General features: G+C 39.9%; 2 protein-coding genes across 6 annotated transcripts in view; one reads left to right on the forward strand and one right to left on the reverse strand.

Moving 5' to 3' along the window:
• Positions 1 to 4: 4 nt before the first annotated feature.
• On the reverse strand, positions 5 to 19,086 carry jazf1b (JAZF zinc finger 1b). Of its 2 annotated transcripts, XM_079640574.1 has the most exons (7): positions 18,958 to 19,086; positions 13,061 to 13,304; positions 4,677 to 4,749; positions 4,523 to 4,549; positions 3,782 to 3,978; positions 2,396 to 2,565; positions 5 to 1,833 (listed from the first exon to the last, which is right to left on the reverse strand). In XM_079640574.1, exons 2-7 carry the CDS (start codon positions 13,173 to 13,175, stop codon positions 1,657 to 1,659), a joined length of 759 nt encoding a protein of 252 aa, XP_079496700.1. In that variant the 5' UTR covers positions 13,176 to 13,304; positions 18,958 to 19,086; the 3' UTR covers positions 5 to 1,656. The 2 variants fall into 2 exon arrangements, with proteins under 2 accessions (XP_079496700.1, XP_079496701.1); XM_079640575.1 differs by lacking the exon at positions 4,523 to 4,549.
• creb5b (cAMP responsive element binding protein 5b) overlaps positions 13,172 to 19,204 on the forward strand; it is a 43,242-nt gene continuing 37,209 nt past the window's right edge. Inside the window, exons 1-2 of one of the 4 annotated variants that reach the window (XM_079640551.1) lie at positions 13,172 to 13,363; positions 14,637 to 14,705. Coding sequence is in view for 1 of the 4 variants with exons in the window: in XM_079640548.1 (XP_079496674.1) it covers positions 18,729 to 18,758 (30 nt within the window). In the remaining 3 variants the exon portion in view is untranslated. Of the gene's footprint in view, positions 13,364 to 14,636; positions 14,706 to 18,564; positions 18,759 to 19,204 lie in introns of those variants that run through there. The other 3 variants (XM_079640550.1, XM_079640549.1, XM_079640548.1) reach the window with 3 other exon arrangements.

Below are 19,204 nucleotides of genomic sequence, written 5' to 3' on the forward strand. Positions count from 1 at the left end.
TGTAGGCACACAGAGGGTTTTTTATTCTAAACGTAACAAAAGTTTACATGAAGCAGCTTTTTGAAGAAATACAGTACATCACCAGCTGTTACTCCAAACGACCTCTGGCGTTGCATTTTCATACACATACTATTGTTTTGTTGTTTTTTTAACTCCAGAACCATATGAAAATATAATTTAATGCACTTAACACATAATACATTCACTGTACACTATATCAAGACTTTCCTCCATACTGGCAGTACAATACTGTCACAATTCTTAATTGGACCATGGTTCATTAACAATTAACATCCATGCAGTGAAGATGTTACCAAATGGCTCAAAGTAGATAAATCCATAAACTTTTGGCATCTAATGATCTGCGGTTCATTATTTCTGGGATTCAATGGGGTTTTATATAATCTAAAGTAACGGACATATTATTATGGCACACAGTGGGAGCTGCATTTGTTTAACAGCCCCTCTTACAGCTGAATACATGGCTAACATCGGACCCAACCTTTTTCTAGTCATGACTAAACAATCACTTGGCTTCATAAGACTGGGCGCCTCTGAACAGCACTGTGGGCTGAGCTTTCTGTAATGTCTGCATTCAGCTGGATTTGTCTGAACCGTCGAAAAAAACAAAAACATACAAAAGATCTGTACTGATTGGAATGGTTTACAATTCAAGGCAACGACTGTACATACAGAAATCTCACAATACTGAAAACACTGGAGGTTTGGTATACATCTTTCAATGCAGAACCTGCAAACCTCCGCTCTGAAGGCCTTGTGCCTCGTTAGGTAGCTACTGTACATATACCAGAAACGAGACATTGGCAAAAAAATGCTGATTTGTTGGCAACTTGTTACAAAAAGTGCTTCAATCCTTTACTGTAAAACAGTAAGGAAAACTGCTTAAGTCTTCAGGAAAGTGACCGGGAGAATATGGCAGCAACGACACACAGAGTTCCCATGATGCCACTGAACTGCAAAAATACTATCAGAACCCCTGGGCAGGATTGTGGAGCTGAAATGCTTGAAAACGTCACCTGAGATCATCCTTTGGTGCTACCACACGCGTGCTTGCAGTAAAACAGATGAAAAAAGGTATTGAATACTTGTGATATGAAAGGAAAAGTAACTAAGTCAAACAATGATTATAAACATTACATCTCATAGAATGAAAAATGTTATACTGCACACATTCTGATTGTTTTCATTTTCTTTTGTCACATTTGTAGATTCAAATGAGACAGAGGAAAGGTAATTGAGCCTCTTTTCTTTCAAACAACCATCCTAATATTTCCTCTGACTTCACACTGCCTTTAAAGCAGGAGGCCCAAGGCTGCTCGTGGCTTAATGTGGCCTTTCTCTAGTCTACAACAAGCCCTCATCATCGACGAGCACCATATGTCGAAGTAAAATAGATAAATGATAGTCTAAATGTGCAAAATACAAAACCGTGAAGTACACAAAGATTCAACATTCAGAATAAAAGTTAAGGATACATAATAACACATGTATACCATGCAATAAAAAATAGTGTCATAGCAAAGAAGGATAAGAGAGGGAGAGAGAGAAGGGGCGGGGGTGGAATGAGAGACAGCCATTGCTGGTGATCTTCAGACGGTCGGGAGGTGGCCTGAGGGAGAGTGCTGGTCGCTCTCTCTACTGCTGCATCTTGCGGATGATGTCAGTAGAGATGGGTGGGTGGAAGTTGATGGTGTGGTGGCGGAGACCCTGAGACGTTTTGTAGCTCTTCCCACACCGGCACTTGAAGGGTTTGCGCACCCTTATCTGGGTTCGGTGGCCGTTCTTGGCATGATACTTGATCCCATTCACATTCTGTAGGCAGCAAAGAATATGACACTCAAACATCCATTTGGCTGAGTGACCCCACAACTACTTCTACCACATAATCCTACTAATAAGAGGTCACACCTACAACTGAGCTTCCTACAACTATATCTTGCATTTATTTTTTAAATATCAGTTGCTTGCTGAGTAGGCTTTAGAGAGGAGAAATAAAATGTCTTGTTCTGCCCCTAAACAGATGCCTAAAACTGGCTGCTGCCTCCGACTTAGTCATCGCCCATAACTCTGTCATTCACGTCAGCAATGCAATTTTCTCAAGCTGCACATAATTTATCCCAACCACACAAACCAGATGTGGACGGAAAATCCTGTAAAAGTCCACATCACTGAAGTGGACTAGATGTATGCATCTATGTTGACATGCTGTAATGCTCAACTAAGAACTCTTTTTCCATTGTCAACAGCGGGGAATCCATTTTGATTTTATACACGCAAAACAATCTAGTTGTTTATTTGTAATATTCCTGGCTATGGGAAAAAAGAGGAATCTACACAATGTGAATTCTAAGGAGAGATGCTGAGTGGATCGTACCTTGTATCTCTTTTTACAGCCTGGCACGGGGCATGCAAAAGGCTTCTCGTCTCCTCCGTTCATGCACATAGAACTGAGGATGGACTCGGAGCTGATGGCGCTTTCTGTGGTCCACGATTCATCACTGTCTGACTCCTCAAAATCTACATCCTCCTCATCACACTCGCTACCTGTGGGAGGGTGAAAGGCAGAAAGTCAAAGAGTAACTGACTCAGGGCCTCGTGACGCAGACATGCGATCATACGCGCTGCTCTCCAGGAAGCTCTGATTTTATGCACATTTCTAAAAATGACTAATCTGTTGAAATAAAATCCTGGCCCTTTAGCCTCCAGGCTCACAAGTATGGACTGTTCTCAACATGTGCTTCAGGCAATGTTCCTGTCATCCCTGCTTAATGGGCTACATTGCCCACTTTTTTGGGAAAGACAGAAATATGCCAATTGTGGGAAAGAATGTATGTACATCATTAGGGTCTTGCGGTCTGAAATTGTTTTATTCATTAATTAAAGATGCTATACCAGTAGACAAACTAAATGACCACAAGAGCTATAAAAAAATAAAGAACATTAAAGACTGTATACTTTATAAAATAAGTACATGGGAAAACATAATAAGGGAAATAACTGCAACTGTTTTCTCTATAATAGTATACACTGCAGAGAATTAGATGTATCAGCTGGACCATAAAAACTGCCCCTATTCCCATAGCGTGAATGTGAGTTTAACTTAAAAAATGTAATAAGTTCTCTTGCTGATTCTCACTTGCAGGATAATCATTTATACAGTTTGAATAGTTCAGCACTGCATTGGAGTCACACGCCAAGTAACATATTGAGATGCAACCAAGGAGGAGTGAAGAATTTTCTACAGACATGTCACAATTTATTATTAGCCAACCGTTAAAGCCATTACTAGTGACAATTGTCAAATGTATCATTTTTGCAGCAGATAGAGGTTAAAACTCTATGTGATCTCTGCCAGTGTCTTGACTGTAGTTTAAGCTGTTACAGCTGCTTTTCTTTTCACCTCCCACGCTAAGTGAGACATCTGTTTCATCCTATCATATCTTTTTTTAAGTAAAAAGACAATGGAACCAGTCTTTGGTGAATTGTTTAACCCTGAAAAGGACATTGCACTGCCTCCATGCCCTCTTTCATAAGGAAGAAGGGGGAGAGTGGTGTCTAAACCGGCGGAGGTTCAGATTTACTTCAGCAGGGTGGATGCTTGCCTTCACGGTGTCTTGAAACGGAACTCCTGGTTGAATGTCAGTCTCCTCAACTGCTACACCACCCTGCTGCTTGCTTAATGAACAATGCATAACATGTATTTCACTGCCAGCAGACACTACATTCTGGAGATCTAACTAGTGTGTGTGTTAGCCTGTACCTGTAGGTGTGCTGCTGCGGAAGGAAGAGGAAGGGGTGATGGGTGGGGTGACGGGAGGGGTGAGGTTTCCACTGGTGTGGCGAGGCGGAGTGGAAACACTGCTGCGAGACAGACTGCCTGTCAGAGACAGAGACAACTTGGGCTGCACCTTCTTCTTCAGGGTCTCGTGTTCCCGCCGCGCAGCATCTGTCATGAACCTGCCATTGTGGGATAAAGGACCAGTCAGAGTTGGAAATCTTTCTTATCAAAAGAAAGATTGCATCTCATTTCATGTATCATACGCGACTGTGGGTTTGTCCTGATGTTTGCAAGGTTCTGCTATCGGAGGTTTGCTACTGTAGAACACGTGTAACGGAAAACATTTAATTGGCTCTATTCCAATCAAAAAACCTTACACCAGGGTTTATGATGGATAGTAAAGTCTTTGGTTAACGTGTATCATAAAAATGAAATGTTAACATAGGCGTTGTTAAAGCAAAAGTGGAATTAACAAATTAAACGATAACCACATCAAGATGTGTCTGTGAAGGCCGGGAGACAACTTCTTGTACCCTGGCTTGTTGCATAAGGCTTTAAGAACCACTGTTGATGCACCATATCAAAGATGACTAGGATCCAAATGGAGCAATAAAAAACAGCTACCAAATACTGAAGCAATTCATCCAAGCAATCTACCAGATGACATTTGAAATTGCTGCTAGCAGCTCCTCTGAGCTCATATGATGCGGCAGTAATACTCACTGATGTAGAGGACTTTTGTTGATAAATCTTCATGGGGCCAAAGAGCAATAAAACCATATCATGTCAGGTTTCTAAATTAGATTTGCTTTTAATTAAGATACTACAAAAATAATTGGAAATTCCGCCGTTTTCTTTCTCAACAATAGTTCTTTACCTGTTGATGTAGCTGAGGGCAACATAAGTCGGCTGCTGCTGCTCCTGCTTCTCCAGAAGACGGGGGTCTGTGTCTGAGCAGGAGAGAGACAGAGGGGTTACATATTGTCATATAAGGTAGTGTTGTGGATAGCATTGGCTTGTTCTTTGTTTACATCCCCAACAACTAGAATTTACCGGTGCAGTGGATCCCTCACTGGCTTCCAATCTTTAAGGTCTTTCAAGGGTTTGATAAAGTGTATTACCTTGCCTTGAATGTCCTTGCATTGCCAAGGTCCAAGGCAGATATAGGGTATATTATATTGACTGGATTTGAAGGGTGCAATTCAATCCAGATATGTGTTTGAATGTTAAAACTGGGTCGGTCAACGTTGAACAATATTATCAAAGTGGAAACATAATCATGGCAAACCTTTCGTGTTGATCAACCAAGAAACAGACACAAGCAATACTTCATTTTTGATATGAATTTTTTCAAGACACTTACATCACATTTTTATAATATGATGCAGTACCAACAAGTCCTTCAATCATAATCTCTGCCACAGCACCCTACCTACTAAAACATTGTGCATTAAAACGTTTTTACATTCAAGCATTGTACATACATCTGTGTAAAAAAAAAGTTATAACAAAAAGTAACTGTTTTTGTATCTTTTGAATGTTGCTGAAGTTGAGCGACTGGTTTCCAAAGTTCTGCTCTCTGATGTACAAACAGTAACAGACTGAGGCCAATCTGGGTGAGCTGTATGAGTATGTGTGCATGACCTGAGGAGCTGCTCAGCTGACTCAACAAATAAGGGCGTAATATGCCCAATATAAAAACGATTTAGTGCATATAATCAAAATGCAGGATATTGTGCAATGTACATTTCAATTAGATTTTACATGATGTCACGCACCACAGTCTAGACTTCAGTTCCTGTATTTCTAATATCCTCTAAATCTGTTTACACATTTTTCTATTAGATGAACTAATTGCCCTCTGTGCTCTTTTTGCATGCTGAAGCTACTTCACTGTTGGTTAAATGCATATTCCAGTCCGTCTGAAGCCATATTCTGCTACACTGTTGCACAAGTACCACCTCAAGTGCCTTTTTCTTTTGAATTACCATGGCACCTTTTTGAAAAGCTGCTCTGCAGACGCCACATTGCTCAAACATGACCGCACTTGACACGTACCGAGTTTTCCCATGCTGGGCTCCAGACATTCATCCTTCTCAGCAGTGCTAAATCTACAACAATAGCCAATCTCCACACCCTGAGGTGAAGCGGGCCTGACTTCAAACGCTCTCCCCGCTGCCGTCCATGTGGGAGAAGAGAGATGCCCCATAAAACAACAGTGTCTACCACTTACCAGCTGAGCCTCCATGTCTGCCTCTGACAGAGCTCAGAAGGACTGCTACCCCCATGTGGTTACAACTATTGCTTGTTTCCATCCACAAGCTCATTTATACACAACAATTACACCTATGACTACAGTGCAATTTTAATAGAATACACATATTCAGTAAACCAAAAAAACAAAACATCCCAGTCCTAGTGATATCATTTGAAAATGACTATGGCAATGATAGAAAACTGGTGGGAATAGTAATTGTCTTTGTTAAAGGAATATGCAACACCTCTGTGAGGCTGTAATAAAACTCTGAGTCATTCTCAATGATTGGGCTTTTCCTCCTGTTTGTTTGTACGCCTGAACCCAAACACCCTAAAACAAATGTCCTTGTGCCAAAGAAAACTGATTAGACTTTGGTGGTGCTTTCCGATGGGATTTCACAGAGAGATTAACTCTTAAGCTGGTTTTAAGGTGCTAAACGTATCAATGGTATCCAATTTTAATACCAATTCAAATTAAAATGCACCATCAATTAACAACAAATGTAAACGTATTCAAAATTAGTTGTAAATGCACGTTCATAGCTTAGTTGTGATTTAATACCACACTTCCTGAAAACTAGGGGAAATCAAGATGTCGATGTTTTGTGTGTTCTTACATTTAGTTCTAATATGTTGCAATTTGGTCACTACGATTGTCCATTTTGGATCTGCTTATCACTCTGAAATAGCTTTACAGCTTCTCTTTTGGGTGGAACTTAACGAAAACATACCTACTCATCTAGAAGCCATAAAGCTAACACTTTTTTTAAGAATCCAAACATGATTTATAAATCGAAAGTACAGAGACTCTCATGAACACATAACCATCTATAAAGGAAGCATCTGACTCGCACAGTAAAAACCACTGGCTTAATTCTATCATGAAGGTGAAAGTTGATGTTGACCAGAGAAACTAAACCAAAACCACATTTAAATATAAATGAAAAACACACATTTTAGAGGTCTAACAAAAAATCTAAGACAACAAACCACTGTCAGTCTTACTGAGAAGTAGACATGGGCGATGAAAGGCGCAGGGCATCATGCACTCAGTGGTAACCGCCAAGCCTCTCAGTTAACGATGAAATAGTGGCACAGTTTTATGATACTGGCAGGTAGGCTCTAAGAACAGCTAAAAGCTCAGCGCCTGAGGCTCAGGAGGGTTCTCACAAGGCCTCAGTCGTAAGCAAGTGTTTCATTAGCAGTGGATTTATCCCCAATGAGAAGGACAGCACACCTCTCTCTACTCTCCAGCCAAAGTCATGGAAACAGAGAGGAAAAGACACACTCATAACGGGACAATTCCCCAGCCAAAAGCCAGAGGCAATGCAGAGACTATTCTGTGTTGGTATGTGTGTGCGCGAGTGCACAAGAAATCCCTCCTAAGATCCCTAATGAGACTCAAGCAGAGGAACAGCGTCCTGCTCTCGGACTGCTCAAACAGCAGTGGATCAATCTGTTCCCACACACTGTAAATCACGCACACCTCAGGTGGGGACTGGGGCGAGGGAGGCCTGCTGGGGCCGGTTTCCCCGCAGACTCTGCTATTCTTTTGGGGCCACCAGCAGTCAGGGAGAGGGATGAAGGCGCCTCAAGTGGAGATGAGGAGCCCTCTAATCAAACCACACAGGTGGTCCACCTTGGTGGGCGACTATTAGAAGCCTTCTGGGAAACTAAAAAAGGCATTTATTCACCACCGCTAATTCCAGAAGCAAACAATGAGTCCCTATAAGCCCAAGTGATGTTTATTTAAGAATGTAAAGTCAGGTGTGGGATAAAGAAGAAAAAGGAAGATAAGAGCAGATCTAAAAATGTATGGATAATTTATATCAAATAATCACTTTACAAATTAAAGATATTCTCATGCAAGGTCTACATGTCTGCAGAGTTATCTCTCGACAAAGTACAAAGGTAAATCTGTATACAATTTATGAAAGCTGCTGATTTGCTGCATATCGGAAAAATAAACACTTAGGGAAACTAAACACAGTCTTGAAAAGCATTATGTTTTTAAATCAGAGTTGTTTGGTACCGGATGCATTTTCCTTGAAATGAAAACATATCAAATACATCAAACCTTTTTTGGCCTTAATGCAAACCAACCTTTTCTATGAAGAACTGACTATGTTAATGTATATGTGTAAGCATGTGTATACCGTGTAGAAAACATGATGCAATAACAGGGATCTCATTAGGGCCCCTATGACGGCCCGCAAAAGGAAACCATCACACAACAAACCTTCCTCAGGCAACGGAGGAAGTGACGCCTGTAGCCCCCTCATAACGCCCTCCACGACCCTGGACCTTTGACACACACACACACACACACACACACACACACACACACACACACACACACACACACACACACACACACACACACACACACACACACACACACACACACACACACACACACACACACACACACACACACACACACACACACACACACACACACACACACACACACACACACACACACACACACACACACACACACACACACACACACACACACACACACACACACACACACAATATACTGGTTCTCCCGTGCACCCTCATGGCCAAATGCACTCTGGGGTAGAGCAGAGTGGTGAGCATTATGGTGACATGTTTATGGTGGCTGTGAGCAGCAGGGGACATAACCAGGAGTGGTGGCACAGGTAATTCATTACGATGTGACCTCTGAGGAGGAAATGAAACCGAGTCAAGCTCCATGTGTAAGCTGCCTTTGCGGGTTACTGAAAAAACCTGGGGAGGTTAAAATGATCTATTATCAATATGTTTGGTTCGGACAGCAACTAAAACGTATTCCGTAAACTAAGTAATACATATAGAAAGACACAAAAACACATAGGTAAATATAAGGGGACATCTGTAAATAGACACACATTCATTGCAAAAATGTTACATTTGTGATAATAATAATAATAATAATAATAATAATAATAATAATAATAATAATGCACAAAAAGGGCCAACAGTTTTCTGTTTCTCTGAGCACAGGTAAAGAAGACTTAAATTTAAAAAATCTGGTTTTCAACCAAAGAAATATCAAACTAGTCCCTCACTACACACCCATGTCGTTTGATGTCAACACAGACTGTACATCATGTTATATGAATAATGTTTTATTGAGTACAGGAGCCACTCATGTCGAGTCACCGCACAGGAACAGGAGCACTGGTGTCGGGGGATGGGGAAATGTAATTAGGCCCACCAGGTGCACAGATCAGGGAACTAGTTACTGCCTCCTAAATTTATTACTTCCGTGCAGATTTTTGGGGGTGCATACCAACATCTACTAAATGAGCCTCCAGTGAGAATTGGCCACAAACATACTCATTGTTACTAAGCCTGGACACTGCAGGCCATCAGTGCACCATGCCTCAGCATTACACACACACTCACAGGTTTAAATAACATGATCGCAATTTGCTTCTGGTCCACAGGGGCCTGGTCGCTCAGTGACAAGGTAAACATCTCACTGGCTTAAGTGTGTGCAGGTTTTTAAAGAACACCAGTCTATTTAGGAGATATTTCAAGCTTAACACAACTTAGTCTTGGTAATCAAATGTTTTATTTTAGTTTAGTTTATTTGTATATAGTGTCGTGGGCAGGCCCAATTAATCAACTGTCACAAAAAACAGTAAATGGGGCAGATTTAGCCAACATTGCTAATTTCCAGCTGTTGTCCCCAGCCAGATGATAACAGACACCTTTAAAATCTAAATGTTCTTCTTGTCTTACTGATGAATTAGGATTCATTAGCTCTCCTAAAGTTAGCTAAATGTGTTCAAAGAGGTCTAAGTGGACCACCCAACACAATGTTATCAACTTGAATCTGCTGGTTGACAAACACCACATCCGCATCATAACTGACGTGGGATATAAACTTTCCTATATTTTTATTGATATTTTTTTTATGACATTCAAACAACATAATATATTTTTCATATAGCTTCATGTGTTTTAGTGTTACTCTTATTAGCCACTTATAACAAGGGGCTAATACACTGTGAATCGTCAGCTATGAAAAATTATGTCTTTAGGCTTTCTATTTCAAAGTTACTGTAATAATATCCTTCAAGGAAAGGGATGTATATGGGCACCAAACTATGCTAAAAGGATTGAAATACAATATATTCATGTATAGGTATTCTTAAAATGATAACTTCCTTATACATTAACAAGTGTGTGCTGTGTGCTCTGCATGTGTGACCATTGGAGAGGGTTTCATCCCTCCAATTCTATCTATCTAAAAGTTGAAGCAAAGTATGTTTTGGCCTATTATATGCCTTTTACTGTACAGACCGTGCATCTAAAAAAGACAAACCCTCAACCAACAGCAGAGCAACGCCACCTCTTGTTCACAGACCTGAACAGCAGGCTGGCTAAAGAAAATGGGGACAAGAATGTGTGCTTGTTTTCCAGGCGCCTAATTATAAAGCAGAATGTGCTTTAAGCAGCAGCAGGCCACCAGATGAGGAGGAAGACAGGCCAAATCAGGCACTCTCTGTAATTATGCTTCACAGGCACTTGGCACAACGCACAAGACTTCGCACTTCTCAGAGTGGGCACAGGCCAGTGGACAAAGGAGGGGGGCAGCAAGGTTTTTTCCACTCTGAGCCAACTAATTGCCTCGTTATTCCCCAATAAGTCATTTGGAGTTGTTTTTTTTCTAAGGCTAACACCTTGGACACATGCACAGCTCACAATCGGAGGGCAGAGGATATTAAAGCCAGTCAAGCAACAAACAAGAACAACATCGACAGCTGGGCCTTGTCAGCTTCAATAATAAGAGTCTGAACTATTGGATTAGGAAACAGATGTAGGAACTTTAAGAGTGTCAAACTGTGACACGGGGAATTCACTTTGTAGACTATATAGGCTTAGTTAACAAAAATGATATGAAAATGTACTGTTCATAATACAATGCAAAATATATGTAAGATTAAACATAATACATTTGTAGTTTCTGACCTGTGATACACAAGGTCAGTTTTTATGTTATATCTATTTGAAACTTAAATTAAGTTAGCCTATCATAAACTCAATACCATATTTCTATTTTTACATAATAGTAAAGTAAGTTAGTAAATGAAAGCCACATTTTTACTGGTACACAGAGGTTACAGTAACGTGCTTTCAAAAACACATACATTTGTTCACAGGTAATAACTTAACTTGATTTAACATTTTTCAATACAATTAACATGACATTTACACACAAGTTAGTGATGCTCAAATGAAATGGTTACCAAATGGAATTGCTCATCAAATGTCATATGAATAATAAAATAGATGTCTAAAATTTCAGAAATCAGATTTTTTTTATCATAAGTACAGTGGTGAGGGAAATGTATATTGTATAGCTTGACCGTAATGACTTCCCAATCTCAACACAAAGGAAGTTACTTTTATTGTTTTGCCCCACATGATCAAGAGGTGGAGCTGTTGATCGAGGTGGGACCATACAGTCTATTGGTGGGACATGATGGCAGTAAGGGAGATACTGTTGAGAGGCTATTTAGGGTGCATTGATAGTAAGCTAGGTGTGATGGTGTAATGAGCCAGTCATGATCAGATCAGCCATGTCATGTGGGACGGGAAATAATTGAAATACAATTCAATATAAAGTAGTAGTAGTAAAATAAATACAAAAGTAATACAATATAATTGGCTACAAAGTATGATGAAGCAAAGTACAAATATATACTTAGTCAGGCATAAAGGCAACACAGTCTCTAACAAACTGCTCCAAAAGTGTGTGCAATAATTTATTTATCTAAAATGTATTATCTTTTCGATTTACACACGGCATCTATTGCACGTATGTCCATCTGGTGAGAGGGATCCCTCCTCTGTTGCTCTCCCTGAGGTTTCTCCCATGTTCCCCTTTAAACTGTGGGTTTTCTCTGGAAGTTTTTCCTTGTACGATGTGAGGGTCTAAGGACAGAGGGTGTCGTATTGTCATACTGATATTCTGTACAAACTGTGAAGACCACTGAGACAAATGTAACATTTGTGATATTGGGCTATATAAATAAACATTGATTGATTGATTGATTGATTTATCAAACTTTAAAGGTACTTTTTTGTAAGTTTTCAGATGGTCAGATTGAGTGTGGCGTAAACAATTTAAACCCACAGTGGGACAACAGCTTAAAAAAACAACAACTAAAAATGAATCATACAAAGTTGTTTCACAGAAGGTTGTACTGTAATGGCGCTGGTAACTTGTAGATTTGTGATGATCTCAGATGACTTTATGTTCTCTTAAAAAGTGATTTTTAAAATGTAATATAAACTTCATATTTTGGCCTTTAACACATGTGTACATGACTCATAAGTAACACGTTGACTTTATTAAGTGGATCGAAAGGCTGAACAAGACTGAAAGCTATTTTCTTTTCAAAAGGCAAAGAGTATTCTTTTTTGTCCCCCATCAGCTGACATATTTGGGTAAAGATGCACGGACAGAATATATATTTAACCATGTATGTATATAATGACACACTTATTATTAATAGTATAAATATGGGTCAACAACATAAACATGACCCTAGAGTCTAGACTAAACTCCACCTTTAACCTGATATATAGTGAATTGCATCCTTACTTGCAGACAGTATTAAACTGCACTATATTGTGAGGCGGATTGAAACGAGCGGATAAGTAGTGAGGGTATCTTCATTGGCTGCTGCAGGCTGAGGCTGCAAAAATGTTGCACGACGAGCCGACGGAGCGTAAAGAAAGTGTCTTCCTGTCGATGTGTCTGCTGGTGTTGCAGCTGTTTTATCAGTGATACAGCATTGATACATACCTGCAATCGGTGAACATTAACAGTTATATCTACACGTACACATCAACAGCCACCACACCTAGCAACAGTGTTGTCAGGACGCAGGAAGTGACTTGCTAGCTCGCTAACTTAGCCACCTCTGCTAGCTGCAAAGCTCGGCCATTGCTGGCTGCGCTGCTCAGTACTTCTCTTACCGATGTGGTTATCCTCGATGTGCACGATGAGCTCGGCCAGAGAGTCGAAGTGAAGTCCACAGCCCCCGAACCTGCATGCGTTGGAAAAGAAAGAGGCAGCGGCGATGCCTGTCATGGTCGCTGCTGCATTGGAAATGGGGGCAGCAGCAGCAGCAGAGCAGCGGGGAGACAGCAGGCGGACAGCGGTGTGAACAGCTGGAGCGGCGGGGCGGCGCGGTGACTTCTCCGGGCTGCGTCAAACCAGCTGGGGAGAGACACCCAGACCGGAAGTAAAGCGTCTGACTTTCAGTAGAAAAGCAGAAAGTAATAGAGTATTACAATGGATACATACTTGAACTAATTGTGAATTTATAGTACTGATTGGTATTTATCTTTAAGTTACCAAATAAAAATATCCCTGCTACTTATAAAAAAATGAATAGCTACAGGTTAAGGTTATTACACACAAAAGTATTTTTTTTCTAAAATTCTTATTTTTAATGATCGTGTATGGTAGCCTAAGTAGGCCTACCGGTGCGCAATTCCCAAAGCACTGATCCAGTAAAACTAAGTAACCTTGGATTACTGGATGGGCCTACCATGCATAGGAATGGAGCCTGGAAGTGTCAGGGCCTCCCTGCTCTTCACCTGGAAAATGTCCTTTAAAGAGACACCTTCTGACCCCGGAAAATAGCCAGTGACCACAAACAAACATAACACTACTACAAAGAAACTGCGAAGACACACAACAATACTACACAATGGGGGCAACATGACCACAAAGAGACAGAACATGACCGTTAAGACACAACATGAACATGGACAAAACTTCAAAAAGATGCTTAACAATAAGTTAAAAAATAATAGCCTGCAATAGTCAACAAATAAGCTAACCTATTCATCAATTCTAAAATCACTAGCTAAATACTGCTACTAGTTAGTAATACTATGAATTGCATGGAGAATATTTTTCATTTAATGACAATGTACAGTTTTTGAAAATGTTAAATTATTGTTTTTCCGCTCAGGGCGTAATATCAAAATTAATGGATCAACTTTTCTGCTTTAAGTGTTTGTGTTGATTTGAATCCCATCTAAATCTGGATTTGTGGCCACTAAGTGCCCCAAAATCAAAGAATTAAGAGATTAGCATTAAGATATACAGAGGCATTGAAAACACACTGGAGCATCACGTAGCTGAAAAAACATCTCATGGCCACAATGTGGCAGTGTTGGTCAGATAAATATCAGTTGTGCTTGCTCTTTCTGTTCTGTAATGAAAAGCCTTCTATCAACCATCCTAAACTTTGGCATGAGTGTTGTTACATGTTGCTAAATACAAGTTAAAGTACACATTATACATTTGAAATAGAATTTCTGTCTGATGTTATTTATACATAGGTTTGATACCATAAAGGTCACTTGATGCATCATGTGCTGCAAGGTCATTTTGATTATTTTAGAGGCAAACTATACATTTTGATGTATAAGATGCTCTCACCCCTATACAAAATGAACAATTTCTGATTCTGATTTATAATGGATTGTGTGATGCATGGAACCAATTTAAGTTTTTTCTTTTGCTTTCTGTTTTCAGTGGAAGGGATGCAGTGATGCAATTGGTTGCAAGACAAAGACGGACGACTGGACAATGTACACGTAAGACGTAAGCATATTATAACAAGTGAAATAGATGTGCCTTTTCTGCATTTATTAGGTGTGCAGTAACTTTTAGTTCTGTTCTGTTGATGGTGTAGTGGGTCTACATTGAGCCCAGCCCGATTTCAAACAAGGCGTGGAAGCGATGGTGAAAATATTTTTGCAGTTTTGCTTCACAACACTGAGGCATTACATCACACAAGGCCTCTCGTTTAAGGAAGCTGACAGCAATAGTTTAACATGTTGGCATTCGCTACCCTCAGTTATTTATTGATGATTGTGCTTGACGAGCATAGCTGCAACTAATCATTACTCTTTCATTTGTTTCAGCCCATAAACGTAGATACGGTAATATATGGGTTGGTGACTTTCTTCAGTAGAGATTTACTGAATAGGTTGTTTATCCTCAATTGGAAAGTACATGCAGGAAAACTCACATATCACAGCTGCTGTTAAGTGATTAAACCCTGTTGCCCTATGTGACCTACACAACAAGTTTGAGATAACCAACACGATGATTTTGTTCTCTGTTAGATAGTTACGTGCACTCCCACATATAGTAAGGAGGCAGTAGAGAGAGGCACCCAAATTCCTCTGGCTTCTGTAATTCAGCATCTAGCAGAGACGTAGTCCAACATCTAGGTCATTTCATTTGAAATAACACAGTTTATAATATATAATTAAATAGTATTGAAAGATGGCAGGAACAGTTTTTCCAGCTCCAAACCCTCCTACGATTTTCTTTCAAGTACATCTCACCACCATGTTTATTTATGAATGGTATTAATTAAACAGAGCGTTTTCTCTGGCCAAGGTAAACTATAACGGTCACACTCCTCCACAAATAAATCCAAAAGCTATGTTGTGTTATAAATCATAAGAATCCCATCTTTGTAAATGAAAGGTATAAATGTGTTGTTATTATCATCCATTTATTTGACAGTTTTCAAACCCAGCCAGAGAACATTTATAAATGCTTTTACCTATGACTTTAATAATCCAGTATGAACACATACAGAAGTCAAATTCAGATGTCAGAAGGAAGAGTGATGCACTTACCCACAAATGCTGAGCACAGAGGACATCAGCCTACACTGGTATAAATCTAAAGAGCCATCAAACAGGCAGCACCATTCACCAGCCACCTAATGTAAATGTAACAGGGTTGAGTGGTTGAGTGCAGGGATATCACTGGGGTTATCTACTGGGAACCTCCCAGCACATATGTTTTGTTGAATTAGGCTCTCACTACCACCATGAAACTCTACGCTTATGTTTGGCGTCTCGGGACCAGAGTGTGTCCCGCACCATTTTCAAACCTTTGGTCGTTGTTTCTGGAGATTATATTATAAGGCGGGTAACACAAACTTTTTATAGTTTCAACAAATGCATATAGTTCCCTACTATTAAGTTGAATAAGTTCCAACATAACCACGACTCTACATGATTTTGCATTATGGTATGGCTGTTTTGCTGTGTATTGAAGCCACTTTTAGCTGCTATCACCGTACTGCAGAGTATGACAAGAGTTCTCTTATTAAGACATTGATAAACAATTTCAACAATGTCATACTGTTGCAGTAATGTTACGTCGAAGTCATTAATCAATATTTTGTGATTTTTAACCATTGACCAACAGTTTAACATATTTTCTAGTAATTCAGAAAACCTCATGATATCAACAATTACCATCTACAAATCTGCTGCATCCTTTAGTATAACATTGTGATAATTATCCAATGTGAGTGTATTGACACATTATACATCAAAACTTCTTATAAATGTAAAATCCTTTATAAAACGGACAGTGTGGAGATCTAACTGTAGTTTGCAAGTGGCATGGAGAATAATTTGAACATAATCAATGTATGCACTTTTACATTTTTGATAAGTAGAGTTGTTTGCCTGAGGTGTTGAAATATGGAATGGTATGCATTTATACTGAGTGCCCAACGTTTCCATCCCTGCAGGCACAGTCGTCTAAGGTGTGGAGCGCAGGAAACAATGTTTACAGTAACATTCCATTTGATTGAACATCTACCCTCTATCTTCTATTGTTTTAAGTCAACATTTACTCAAGATGTTTTATACTTTGTTTACAAATTGAAAACCTGTATGACACTTTTGTTATTTAGCCTCCTTCACCTTTTGCACCTTCTGCAACAAAGCATCCTCCCTGGTGCTAATGCTCCCAAGGTGATCTTACTGAAAAACCTTGCAGAAAGTCATAATAATAAAAGGTTAAGTATAATATAGATCAAATCTGCTTTAGTGTGGGTCACTGACCTCAACTGTATCGGCTCTTTCCAACCTTAATTGTCTGCTCCTCTGGGAGCATAATGTTTGGATTGGTTGGGAAATATATTGGCAATAAAGAGACAAAAGGATGTCATAAACGTTGATTAAAGCTCTGGTTAAAAGACAGAGGCGGAGAAGCTCTGAGTTATGAGGGCTTTTCAGACTGCGTTATTGTTTCAGTGACAGAGCTCTTAGTGCGTCTAGTGGAGTGGTCGCAGGCGAGTGGTAAACATTTCTCAAAGTGTGAGGAGTCATTAATCCCTGAAGCAGAGAACGGCTTCACTACCGGTGTCTGTGGCCCAAGAAATCACAGCCAGTTGGCCCCAGCAGGTCACACAGAGCTCCAACACAAACGCTTTGTACTCCAAAGCTCTTTAAATCTCTTTTAATGTGCTGTAGCTAAGGCACATATAAGGAAAGGCAGTGTGGAACTACTATGGGTTTCCCACATTCAATTCATTTGCTAGTGAAGCTTGATGATGGATACGACGACAGCAAGATACCCATTTGTGAGACAAATGTTCTTTTTAATTATAAAAAAAAATAAAAAAATTAGTTTGTTAGTTAATAGAGATGATTCACTGAATAATATATATATATATTTTTTTCTCTTTAGGCAAGTCATGTCTGAAGTGGGTCATGTGTCAAAAATCAGTTTGAAGACCTTTCTATCCAACAATCTGTTAATATCAGTTTTGAGTTGACATGTTGAATACTTAAACATTAATTCGTTTTTTATCAAATTAGCACAAAGCATATTGGAAACCATGTAGTAATCCATCTATACACATTCCCCAGAGGGCAGGAGGGATGGAGGGAGTTAATAGTAGCCCAGCAGCTCATTTTTGCCTTCGGGCCCCATGGCAGGTTAATCCAGCCATTACTGTCAGTGCATTACAGACAGCCACCTGGACATACAGGTGGTTAGTCACCATCGCTTCATATTGCAAACAATTCCCTACACACATTGACATAATATTGGAGTTTAACTGAAAGGCAAGTATTGTATCCTTTTTTTTCTCTGTATATAATTAATCCAATAAGGCCTTTTCACACTAGATCTTTTTACATGTCACAGTAGTTAAAGCACAGGTGTAAATAATAAAAATTAATGATGGCTGAATTTAATTTAGCAGCTTCAGTTCCAGGGTCGTATGTGCATGAGGGCTTAGGTGAGGTCGTTAATGGTAACTGTAACACCTGTACTTTGAAAAGTGTTTGTTTGTAGTGTACAAAAACTAAATTTTATTCGACTCTTAGCAGGACTATCATTTGCTATTTAAATGATTCCAGTATGCTATTTGACTTAACCTTTTTGTATTTACTATATGGCCAGTATTGTATTTAAAATGATGACGTTTTGTGATCTTCATATTTCACTTTGCTTATGGGACTGCTGAGAGTTAACAGTTAATGCAGTCCAGATCTAATTTGCATGGCTAATTGGTCAGTACTGGAGCTCCATCCTCGCGCCACACCCACTCTGCTCCGGCACTGTCGGTCCATGCCTCTGGGTGTGCATTCTTCTAAACTCCGCCCCGCTCGCACCGCCTCCAAGCGGACCGCAATGATTTAGAAGTTCAGGAATCCCACGTGACGTCACCCGGGGGTGACGTTATGCTTCTCTAAATAGATCGTATTGTAATCTTTTCTCAGTCCAACGTGGTTTCTTCTCAGAGACTGCTTCACATTTTTCTACACTTGTTTGGTAAGTTGAAAACCTCACACCAGCATGCAGAGGACCGTGCACGCGCCCCTGCAGGTTTGTTGTGTTTGTTTAAAGCGTTTCTTGTTACTTTTTCTCATTTTTTTCCCATGCAACAGCTTGTTTTGTTCTTCGCTTCAGCAGCCCTGCTCTAATTTAATTTTTTTCTAATTGTTTCTCAATTCCTGAATGCTTGCAAGTGTAAGAGGGAATATATCATGTAGGTTTTGTGAGAGTAGGTGCATTGTCATCTCACTTGGCTGTCCGTGCGTCGGCCTATCTGTTGACTGTTGTGGAAGTTGAACGCGGAGTCAAGTGCTGCTGCTGCTGCTCGCTGGCAGGTAGCAGCGGGGACCAGTCTGCAGGAATTTGTCCGACTGTAAAACAAGCGAGTGTCATTGCAACGGATGGTTTCATTGCATTTCACAGCAATTTGGCTCGTCTTATAGATGTTCTATTTGCTCCATAGCACCAAAGTTGGTTCCCTGCATCACTGCCTTGCT

The sequence above is a fragment of the Notothenia rossii genome (genome assembly GCF_949606895.1).
Source record: "Notothenia rossii genome assembly, chromosome: 7".
Classification (NCBI taxonomy): Eukaryota; Metazoa; Chordata; class Actinopteri; order Perciformes; family Nototheniidae; genus Notothenia; species Notothenia rossii.

What these genes read in the sequence shown, in the direction of transcription:
- jazf1b (XM_079640574.1), bottom strand. Translation starts at nt 13,175, where the DNA reads ATGACAGGCATCGCCGCTGCCTCTTTCTTTTCCAACGCATGCAGGTTC. An exon ending in CATCGAGGATAACCACATCG is followed by an intron (nt 4,750 to 13,060) that starts GTAAGAGAAGTA and finishes TCTCCTGCTCAG; the next exon opens with ACACAGACCCCCGTCTTCTG. An exon ending in GCTGTAAAAAGAGATACAAG is followed by an intron (nt 1,834 to 2,395) that starts GTACGATCCACT and finishes TGCTGCCTACAG; the next exon opens with AATGTGAATGGGATCAAGTA.